This window comes from Colletes gigas, unplaced genomic scaffold (genome assembly GCF_013123115.1).
Source record: "Colletes gigas isolate AHSC1104 unplaced genomic scaffold, ASM1312311v1 Colletes_gigas_Sc00094, whole genome shotgun sequence".
NCBI lineage: Eukaryota > Metazoa > Arthropoda > Insecta > Hymenoptera > Colletidae > Colletes > Colletes gigas.
In genome coordinates this window covers 7,164-19,563 of record NW_025106721.1, presented here as the reverse complement: position 1 = coordinate 19,563, position 12,400 = coordinate 7,164, and the positions used below count along the sequence as shown (strand labels likewise).

Below are 12,400 nucleotides of genomic sequence, written 5' to 3'. Positions count from 1 at the left end.
CGTATCTATCAATAAATCTTTCTATCCTAGATCTTGGTCTTTTTACAATGCGCGATATTTCGGATAAGCTTTTGCATTGATTATGCAAATTATTAATTATCTTTCGCTCTTCTACGGTAGTTTCCTTACTTTTTCGACTCATGTTGCTACAGTAATGATAAATATTGTTCTGTATGTTTGTACCACAATTCCAGACAGCGTTTCTAAGCCGACTAGCTTAAGTAAGCGATATTTGAATTTAAGGCGTTGTGTTTACACAACAAAATTTGAGTCACAGATGTAATAAACTGTAACTGTACCAATACTTACGACGCGTTCATTTCTGTCATTTTATTCATTTTTGTTGATACTTACTAAAAAAATATATATATATAACAAAAAATTCATAAATGCTTTGCTAAGAAGTTATGACAAAAATATGAAATGTTATGTTTTTTTATTTATTAAACAAAGAAATTTACTAAAATTTTGTTCAAAGAGAGCAACTGCTAATTGAGGCACGAACAAATATTTTTACATATTATGTGGATAACTTAAACATTTCTTTATCAGAGTTTAGTTTCTATCATTTATCTTGGGTGCTGAAAAATTCTTTCTTTGATGATAACTTTTTGTTGTCATAAAATTTTGAACTATTGTTCAAGTTTATCTTTAGTAAATTGCAAAGAAACTCACGATATCGAATGCTTGCAAAAGATTGATTTTATTTTATTATAAATTTTTTTTCTTATTTTAATGTCCTGAATCTTAACCGAGTTTCATAGTTCATATTTTTGTTATAACTTCTTAACAAAGCATTTATGGATTTGTTGTTATATAACATTTTAGTCTTAGTTTTACTTGTAAAACACACTGCTGAAGTGTATACGGAAAAATGCGAAATACTCTGTATATAACCTGTTTTCATGAAACACGTAAAAGATTTGTTCATAATGAAAAGATATTTTATTTATACATACTAATTCAGTCTTTTTAACGTACGCTAAAGGCTTACAATTATTCTATAATGAACAATAACTCAATGTCCTATACTTAATGTGTACTCTTTAAAAGCGAAGTAAAGCTCTTGATTTATATCATCGATAATGTTAAATATAGACGTGACAATTTTAGTCAACGCGTTATACAAATTGCTACTGTTTTTGAAGGGAGAACATGCGTTTATTACATAGTTGTGTAGATTTGCTTTAGAGTATTCCCAAATAAAATAAACAACATCATGCAAAAATATTTCTGATTCGTTAGAATGTTCTAACACAGTCACACCTATTTTGATAATCATTTTCAAAATGTCCGTCCCGTTCTCCATAGGGGATATTTCTTCCAATGTATTGTTGAAACAATTCACATCATTCGAATCTTTCTGTGCAATAAATCGTTTCGAATAGCAATTCTTTAACAGATCCAATAAGACACTTTTCAATGACACTATTCTGTTTTTGAGCTCTAACGACAAATTACAATTTATGAAATTCAGTCCAAACCTACCGATCACTAGTAAATGTCTAGCAACCGCAATTGGATCTATCAATTCTATACCATTTACGACTATTTTGTTATTTCTAAAGGTTGATTCGAACCTCTGAAATATACTGAGAAAATCTTCTTTGCTAGTGACATGTTTCACTTGATACATTAGATCTTTTAATATTCTGTTCCCATTTACTCCTTTTATTCTATTAAACTCTTTACGGAACCGTGTGAAACGTAAAGTGTTTTTAAATTTATCTAGAATGGTCCCGTTGGACGATGTAACAAGGTCATTAGCTAGTTTAGCATTTAAAACAGAGTTGCTGAAGAACAAAACGTGGGAGCTGAAGATAATTATGTCGTACATATCGACTTGTCTTTTCTCTTGGTATTTGTTGATTACACAACAGCCTTGATAGATTACACCAATTCCATTTATTGCTAGATTGCCTAGTATCATGGAATTATATACTGCTTTGGTTGCTGTGTTTATGCGATTGCCTTTTTCGATGGCTTTTGAGAGAAGCATCGTTCCACCGCTTGCTCCTAATGTTAGAGCTGTGCCAGTTATTCCGAGCCATGCAGAAATTGTGTTCTTGTCCATTGGATTAACGGATTCTTTATGCAAACCCCGATCTAGTAACTTCTGCGAACTTCTGGTGATAGTCCAGGCTCCGCTCACGCCAGCAGTGATTATTCCTGTTGATTAAATTGGGACTTGTAAAAATATTAAAAATTATTGTTTCAAATTGTTATATCAAAATTCTAAACTTTTATCTTCGAAACTGTTACGAAAAAATTAAATTTCCGATTATATAAGCTTAAATTAAAATTCAAAGTTAACTTTACATTTTAATTTAAATTTTAAATTAACTTAAAAAATAATCAACGTATCGCCTGATCATGGAGAGCAGCAAACATTTACACAATATAGATTCAAAACCTGTATAGAACTTTAAAAAACAAACAAAAAAGTGATCCGTAAAAGAAAAGTGATTAAGTACCAGAGATTTAAATTATTTTTAATGCAGAAAAGATAGACCCATACCTGCCCCAACCAACGCAGGCCCAACCGGAGTGAAAAAAGAAGTGATACCCAGTCCAATAGTTGTTCCAAGGCTCAATACAGTAGAAGCAGTATCGAAAGCATTGAAAACAATATTCTTTCTTGAACAGGCAGGTGAGTTCAATGTTTCTGTCCACACGACTGAAGATTGTTCTGTTACCTCGCAGTTTGGATCACACTGATAAATTCCATCTTTTGGTACAACCATAACACATTTGGGCAATGTGTTGTTCGTTAAATAATCCTTCCAGTTTTTGTATATCCTGGCATTGTTATCGATGTACCATACACTATTCATTCTTTTTATTTTAAACACTGGTATCGTGTACATTTCACGAAACTTTTCCCCTTTTGATTCATTTAATGCTGTATATTGAAATATCGTGTTGTATATTATCCCAATGTAGATAGTACCCTGACTTAGATTGGTTTCCCTGCCATATTTGATTATCTTATTGTATATAGCTGTGATTCTTTCACACGACTCCTTGTCATACATTGTTCCAATGCATGTCTTATTTTGGTTAATCTTAACCTCATCTTTGTTGGTTTCTGGAAGGCCGAAGAAAGCAAAGCCAATATTTTGTTTTATGTAATCGTATTCGTCACTGTTATATTCTAACCAATCCGGGACATACTCATAATAACTTTGCTGATACTTCTTGGCGAGTATTTCCATCTAAACCATAGAATGCATGAAAAGAATTGTCGGTAATCAAATGAATACAAATTTTTGAAATATTTACCTCCATGTGGATGTTACAACAATTCTTGGACAAATATTCCTTTTTGTATTCTATTTTTAGTTTGTATTAAAGGATTTTTCGAGTTTATTACAAATAAATATTTACTTTAACGCGAATTATGTTTGAATTCGAAGTTAAAAATATATTTAACCATTGCGATGATGATTACTTCATGGCTCAACTTGAACTGGTAACTTCCTTTGAACGAAATAAACATAAATACATTAATTCTTAGGTTACCTTAGAACACTGTGGCCAGTGTGGCCAGATCGGGCATAATTGAGTGCATCGAAATCGACAACAGTGACGACGAACTTCCTTAGCGTCTAACGGAATGGTGGGGATAGCAGGCATACACTACCGCACGAGCCACGTGTACGTGAGCTCGGCACTTCGCACAACTTCGGCAAATCGATAAAGAACGCTAGTGTGAGCCTTTCCTTCTTGCTCTTGTAAAAGACAAAACAACTGAAATACGACCTCGCGATAAGCGGCATACGATTCCAAGCCTCGACTGCCCCAGCATTTTTACTTTCCGACCTATATGTAAGGTATAAGGAAATTTATAAAGTATCATAATGAAAAAAAATTTTGAAATTTTTTTTAGCGGAAATACACGTTTTAGGACCCCCTGATCATATTGTGACTATTGAAAAAAACGATATTTTTTTTTGTTCCTATGCTATTAACATGAATGCATTAAACGACTAAGTGAATTTCAATAACGAAAAAAATATTTCGAAATTTTTTTTAGCGGAAATACACGTTTTAGAACCCCCTCATCATATTGTGACTACTACAAAAAAACATATTTTTTTTTGTTCCTATGCTATTGACATGATTGCGTCTAAACGGCTGAATGAATTTCAATGAAACTTAACATTTAAGTTTTATGTTCTCGTTTTAAGGTCTCATTATATTTTAAGCGTGATCAGCTCCCATATAATGATGATTATACGTTTTTAGTTTTATAATTATTTCGATACATACACATCATTTGTAACAAATTTTTAAAGCGATTTATATAAATCTTATGAAGGATTAAGATCAAATATATTTTTCTCCTATCTTTCCTAGACAGGAAAAATTAAACGAAATCTTATGCCTTGCATACCTACCTAAACCACATAAAAAACGTATTCCACAAATATTTTAGAATAATGTTGTTCAAAGCAGTCTTACTCGTAAAGGGTTAATTAAGGGTTAATTAAAATGAAAAACCACTCTTAGCCAGTACCGTGCACGCTACAGAAATAAATTACTACTGACTTTTCTCACTATGTTTTTTAATAACCGTATCAAATTGTTACACACAATCAAATGTTATATATTTGACTTAACTTTACATAACAAAATAATTGTAACGATAGGTAAAACAATAACGTGCACGCTACCGTTCAATGGAAACCACGGGAAGGTGGTGGTCACTTCCATCAGGAGGGAAATGTAAAAAATTGTTATTTCTTTGTAACATTATCACATGGCATATATTAGAACGTCTATATTCTTCTTTCCTTTTTTTTTGATTCCCCTCTAAATTCATTTCTGCAAAATGAAATATATTAAATTGTCGTCTATATACTGCTATTCATTCAATAGAACTTTATTTCTAATTATTGCCTTTTAAAACCCTATGGGAACTGTGCTATATGTATATATCTACGTCCTTTCTTCGTCCGGGCATTTCAACGGCCCATCGATGCGCGAGCAGTATAAACAAAACACTATCGCCACGTGCTCGAGCCACTGCTGTTTCTCTTGAGTCAGTTGAATTCGGTCGACGAGGACGAACATCAGGACAAATTTAAAGGTACGTGCCGTAGGTCATTCTGAGATATTTAAATTGAAAAAAAGCTTTCGCGTAATTTCTGTAATTTTCTGTTCTTTCGCTTTTCTGCTTTTATATCATGGAAACGGTTGTGAAATCGAAGAATAAGTGTAAGCGCGGTTTTTTATCTTCATAGATAAATGATCATAGGTTTAAATCATGGATACGTGCAGTACCCCATGATAGAAGTCGTTTTTATTGTACTTTATGCAATAAGTCTTATTCTTGCGGTTCCTCAAACGTGTATAGACACGGAGAATCTGGGTGTCATAAAAAAAATAGTACTTCTAAAAGGACTTTTATGCCTCAATGGCTTGAGAATGATTATTTCAAGCCATGGTTGCATAAAGTCGACGGCGACCGTTATTCGTGGTTCTGTTCGGTTTGCAACAATCAATTTTCATGTCGATTATCGACGATTTATAATCACGCCGATTCTCAGTGTCACATTGAGAATTATAAAAAGAGTAACAATAACGCAGACAAATTGAATAATAATTTTACGACGCAATCCGAAGAATCGCCTCTGTCGTTGGATGAAAGGATAAAATCCGCGGAAATCAAATTTGCCAAATTAATAGCCGAAAAAAATATTCCGTATCGAACCGCAGAGACGATTCTTGAAGTTTTCAAAGACATTGGGCAAGATCCTGATGTCTTGAAACATATGTCGTTCGGTCGAACAAAGTGTTCAAATATTATATCAAACGTTTTGTATCCTTTAGAAACAAAACGTATTTCTAGTGTTTTACAAAACACTAAATTTTCTATTTATATTGACGAAACATCCGACTCGACCAACGAGAAATGGACGACGTTTCTTGTTCGTTATGTTGCACCCGAGACTTTGGATGTTCGAACGGAATTGGTAGAATTATTACATCTTGATGCCAGAAATTGTGGCGCAGATAATTTATTTAAAACATTTGAAATTACCATGATAGAAAGAGAAATTCCGTTCGAAAATATTGTCGCGTTGTCATGTGACAACGCTGCTGTCATGACAGGGCGACACTCGTCCTTTATGACAAAGCTTGCAACAAAATGCAGGGACAAATTTTTGACTCTCCGCTGTCCGTGTCATCTGTCTGCAATGGTAGTGCGCGAAGCGTGCAATACCATTCCAGACATATGCGAGGAGTTGTTACGAAAAGTAGCAACTTTCATATACAGTAGTCCCAAACGTTCGGCTATATTCCGCGAATTTCAGCAATGTTTTCAAACAACCGACCGAAAAATTTTAAAATTGTGTTCTACGCGATGGTTATCGCATTATACATCCGTAGTTACACTTTTAGAGAATTGGGACTCTGTATTGCTTTTTTTGCAAGAATTGACAATAAGCGAGAAATCAGAGTCCGGGGAACGTCTGTTAATCTCGATGCAAAATCCAGAGGCCAAAGCATATCTTTATTTTCTAAATTACGCTCTTGAGTTTTTTTATAAATTTAGCATTTTCTTTCAAACTCAAGAGACAAGAATTCATTTGCTTCAAAAGACTGCGGCAGAACTTTTATGCGATATATTACGCAATTTTCTGAAACCGCAGCTTTTGAAACACATGGATTTAGTAAGAATGATGAATTTTTCTGTAGTCGAAAATCAACTTCCATTTGATAGTATAAATTTAGGAACAGAGTGTCTTAATTTTCTGCATCAACTGAATGCAGAAGGCAAGTCCGACATCGTAGAAACCGTAAGGAAAAATTGTTTAATGTTTTATATTACAGCTGCAAACGAAATTCGTCATCGATTGCCAATCGATGACGAATTTCTTAGCATGTTGTATGTTTTTGAACCAACTTTTATATTAAATGATACAAATAGAGACATTTCCTTCAGAAATGTTCTCTTAATCGCTAAGAAATTCGGCGGTTTCGACGAAGGACTGCAAACAGAATGGTCAGTATTGCCTTTGGAATTTACAACGAAAGGTAGACAGACGCTTATCGAGATGAAATTCGATGGTTTCTGGAAAACAATTTTATTAACGCGAAATTTGGACTATAAAATTAAATTTCCTGAATTGATGAAATTAGTAAATACAATTAGATCACTTCCAAATTCCAATGCCGATGCAGAAAGATTGTTTTCCATGTTACCTGACATAAAAACAAAGAAACGGAAATAAACTTTCTTCGGCCAGCGTCAACTCTATTTGCGTTGTGAAATCTTCGTTAAAGGCGCAGAGGGAAAACTCTCAACCCATGGAGGTAGATGACGATCATCTAGCTCTATTGTATTCCAAAAATTTATATCATAGATTTGCTAAGAAGCAAAAGTGTAATTTAAGATTAAACGCAACATATGACAATAACTTTGAGAATTTTCCCGCTACGTCATATGACGAAAATTAAGGTACCGATTTACTACAGAGCTTTTCTCTAGAGAGATTTTTCTCTCCAGAGAAAAGCTCTTTAGTAAATTCGTACTATTAGGCTGCAATGACAGTATAAACGTTTTCATGCGACGTCGCGGTAGACTGGTCTTGTTACGTCAACGGTACCGTGACGTAGGCGCAACAAGGTGTGATGCATGTATGTGCCATAACGTCACGCGAAAGCGCTTACACTGCAACCGCAGTCTTGTTAGTGATGTCCAAAATATTTTTTTTTGGACATCGCTAATATGTAAATAGTCGTTCAATTTGTCTCGCGTTGTTACTTTTTTTACGTATTTCGCTTGCTGTAAATACTATTCTGCTTGCTCTAACTATCATTTTTTTTCTTCATTTATTTGCTTATATTTTGCCGTATATTTTTAGTTAGTGAAATTGCTTGCTGTAGATAGTGTGGCTATGACGTAGAATGTCGCGCCTTGTTACACTTACGTCACGGTACCGTAAGAGCAACAATGCACGACATAACGTGCCAGCTTAATCGCAAACGTCCTATCCCGACATCCCATCCTTTGGAAATGTAAACAATTATATCATTTTTCCATTTTTATGGCTCGTGTGTATATTAATAAAAATTAATGCATTCACGAGTTAGTTTTTCATTATATTGTAATTTCATTACATTAATAAAAACATTTTAATATACGGCATGTGATAATGTTTACAAAGAAATAACAATTTTTTACATTTCCCTCCTGATGGAAGTGACCACCACCTTCCCGTGGTTTCCATTGAACGGTAGCGTGCACGTTATTGTTTTACCTATCGTTACAATTATTTTGTTATGTAAAGTTAAGTCAAATATATAACATTTGATTGTGTGTAACAATTTGATACGGTTATTAAAAAACATAGTGAGAAAAGTCAGTAGTAATCTATTTCTGTAGCGTGCACGGTACTGGCTAAGAGTGGTTTTTCATTTTAATTAACCCTTAATTAACCCTTTACGAGTAAGACTGCTTTGAACAACATTATTCTAAAATATTTGTGGAATACGTTTTTTATGTGGTTTAGGTAGGTATGCAAGGCATAAGATTTCGTTTAATTTTTCCTGTCTAGGAAAGATAGGAGAAAAATATATTTGATCTTAATCCTTCTTAAGATTTATATAAATCGCTTTAAAAATTTGTTACAAATGATGTGTATGTATCGAAATAATTATAAAACTAAAAACGTATAATCATCATTATATGGGAGCTGATCACGCTTAAAATATAATGAGACCTTAAAACGAGAACATAAAACTTAAATGTTAAGTTTCATTGAAATTCATTCAGCCGTTTAGACGCAATCATGTCAATAGCATAGGAACAAAAAAAAATATGTTTTTTTGTAGTAGTCACAATATGATGAGGGGGTTCTAAAACGTGTATTTCCGCTAAAAAAAATTTCGAAATATTTTTTTCGTTATTGAAATTCACTTAGTCGTTTAATGCATTCATGTTAATAGCATAGGAACAAAAAAAAATGTCTTTTTTTTCAATAGTCACAATATGATCAGGGGGTCCTAAAACGTGTATTTCCGCTAAAAAAAAATTTCAAAATTTTTTTTCATTATGATACTTTATAAATTTCCTTATACCTTACATATAGGTCGGAAAGTAAAAATGCTGGGGCAGTCGAGGCTTGGAATCGTATGCCGCTTATCGCGAGGTCGTATTTCAGTTGTTTTGTCTTTTACAAGAGCAAGAAGGAAAGGCTCACACTAGCGTTCTTTATCGATTTGCCGAAGTTGTGCGAAGTGCCGAGCTCACGTACACGTGGCTCGTGCGGTAGTGTATGCCTGCTATCCCCACCATTCCGTTAGACGCTAAGGAAGTTCGTCGTCACTGTTGTCGATTTCGATGCACTCAATTATGCCCGATCTGGCCATACTGACTGTGGCCAAACCGGGCATAATTCAGTGCCTCGAAATCGACAATAGTGACGACGAACTACCTTAGCGTCTAACGGAGTGGTGGGGATAGCATGCACATACTACCGCACGAGCCACGTGTACGTCAGCTTGGTACTTCGCACAATTTCGAGAAAACGATAAAGAACACTAGTGTGAGCCTTTCCTTCTTGCTCTTGTAAAAGAAATCAGCTGAAATACGACCTCGCGATAATCGACATACAATTCCAAGTTTCGACAGCCCCAGCATTTTTACTTTCCGATTTATGTAAGGTATAAGGAAAGTACCATAATGAACAAAAATGTCGAAATTTCTTTTTAGCGGAAATACACGTTTTAAGACCCCCTGATCATATTGTGACTATTAAAAAAAAGAATTTTTTTTGTTCCTATGCTATTAACATGATTGCGTGTAAACGGCTAAATGAATTGTAATAACGAAAAAAAAATTTCGAAAATTTTTTTAGCGAAAATACACGTTTTAAGCCCTCCTGATCATATTGTGACTATTAATAAAATAGACATTTTTGTTCTGTGCCTATTTACGCACGGACATACGTATGTTATTAACATGATTGCATCTAAACAGCTGAATGAATTTCAATGAAACTTTACATTTAAATTTTATGTTCTCGTTTCAAGGTCTGATTAGATTTTGAGTGTGATCAGCTCCCGGATAATGATGATTATACGTCTTATAGTTTTATAATTATTTCGATACATATACATTATTTGTAAAAATTTTTTAAAACGTTTTATATAAATCTGAAGAAGGATTAAGATCAAATAAACTTTATCTCTATTTTTTCTATCTGCTGTTACAGCAGTGACTCGTGCAGGTTGACGACAGTGTTTTGTCTATACTCCTCGCGGGTCGGTGTTTCGTAGAAAGGACGAGAAAGAAGGGGCGTAGACATACATACATAGCCTAGTCTCCATAGGTTTTTAAAGGGCAATAATTAAAAATAAAATTCTATTGCATGAATAGCAGTCAATTTAATGAATTCCATTTTACAGTAATGAATTCACTAGGGAATAAAAAAAAGGGCAAGACGAATGTGGACGTTTTAATATACGGCGTGTGGTAATGTTACAAATAAATAACAATTTTTGCATCCTAATGGAAGGAGGGAAATTGAAATCCATTAGATTTCCATTGAACGTTAACATGCACGTTATTGTTTTTCCCATATTTCAATTATTTTGTTATGTAAACTTAAGTCAAATATACAGGGTGGTCAAGCAACATGTCCAGCTCTGTAATTTCCAAAATATGCGTTGCACGAAACAATTTCGTATACAAAAATTGGATTGTTTAAAGGAGTACATTACGTTGTGCATTTACTTTTTTTATAGGTGGAGGCGTTTCTAAGATTTAAAGGTCAACTTTGTTTTTTTAAATAGAATACTATATTTTTTGTATGAAAATGTGGAAGAATATCGAATTCTGAGTGTTTGGGCTACGGTGAGTCGACCAGGCTTATGACACAGACCGCGTTTTTGTCAAGGCCAGCATGGGCAAAGTTAGAATTTTACTTATCGAACAAAATGTCATAAACTAGGTCGGCGAAGGCAGTCTCGAGTGGTTGCAACCCCAGCGGACTGTCGGATGGCCCACACGTGCTCGGATTCGTATACCTGGGCCTTCCTTGTTCGTAGTTAGTTTTGCACGCGGGCCCAGGGACCGACGCACGCGGTGGAAAGTCCCCGGAGTTGCCAAACGTAGCACCCTCCGCCTTGGACGCCAAGCTACGTCGGCATCGTTGCACCCCCGCCCCAAAAGTCAGCAGTATAAAAACGGCGGCATGCCGTGGTTTGGCCCTTACCAATTTTGACTATCAGATAGTGCGCTAGCCTTCCATAGTATGTTAAGTGTACATTTTGGTGAGTTTAAATATACGCAATACGTCTCGTTAGTCCGCTGACAAAGGGGTGGTCCTTCGAACCCTAGTTTAGTTGGCATACCACGTGCAATCTTTCCACATTCGAATCGATCCATTCGACTTCGGATTAAACACTGAGTGAAAAAATATTGACCTTTATTAGCCCTAAATTTAATAGCTAACGAATAATTTCACTTCATTTCTTGACAATTTTCTTCACGTAATATTAAATTGGAGACTCAACCTTATCGCAGATTTCTGCAAAATAGTGAAAATTATCAAGAAATAAAGTAAAATTACTTGTTAGCTATTAGGTATAGGGCTAATAAAGGTCAATAATTTTGTACTCAGAATTCGATATTTTTCCATATTTTGATATAAAAAATATACTATTCTATTTAAAATAACAAAGTTGACCTTCAAATCTCGGAAACGTTTCCACCCATAAAAAAATAAATATACTACGTAATGTATCCCTTTAAACCATGCAACTTTTGTAGATAAAATTTTTTCGTGTAATGCATATTTTGGAAATTATAGAGGTGCACAAGTTGCGTGAACCACCCTGTATAACATGTGATTCTGTGTAACAACTTGATACGGTTATTGAAAAACATAGCGGGAAAAGTCAGTATTAATCTATATCTTTAGAAAATATTTGTTACTGAAGTTTGTTACAACGTACACGGTACTGGTTAAGAGTGGTTTTTAATTTTAATAAATTTTACTTATTTCAATTTCTAAATATTTATTTCTTAATTAACCCTTTACGAGTGAGAGTGCTTTGAACAACATTATTCTAAAATATTTGTGGAATACGTTTTTAATGTGGTTTACATATTCAATGTATAAGATTTCGTTTAATTATTCCTTTCTAGAAAAGATAGAAAAAAAGTTTATTTGATCTTAATTCTTCTTAAAATTTATATAAAACGTTTTAAAACATTTTTATAAATAATGTATATGTATCGGAATAATTATAAAACTATAAGACGTATAATCATCATTATCCGGGAGCTGATCACGCTCAAAATCTAATCAGACCTTGAAACGAGAACATAAAAATTAAATGTAAAGTTTCATTGAAATTCGTTCAGCTATTTACACGCAATCAT

The 12,400-nt window shown here is 34.0% G+C and overlaps 1 protein-coding gene across 1 annotated transcript; it reads right to left on the bottom strand.

The window, feature by feature from the left end:
• Positions 1–1,018: 1,018 nt before the first annotated feature.
• LOC122404021 lies at positions 1,019–3,478 on the bottom strand. Its single transcript, XM_043407872.1, has 3 exons — positions 3,283–3,478; positions 2,519–3,215; positions 1,019–2,169 (listed from the first exon to the last, which is right to left on the bottom strand). Exons 1-3 carry the CDS (start codon positions 3,286–3,288, stop codon positions 1,019–1,021), a joined length of 1,854 nt encoding a protein of 617 aa, XP_043263807.1. The 5' UTR covers positions 3,289–3,478.
• Between the last annotated feature and the right edge of the window lie 8,922 nt (positions 3,479–12,400).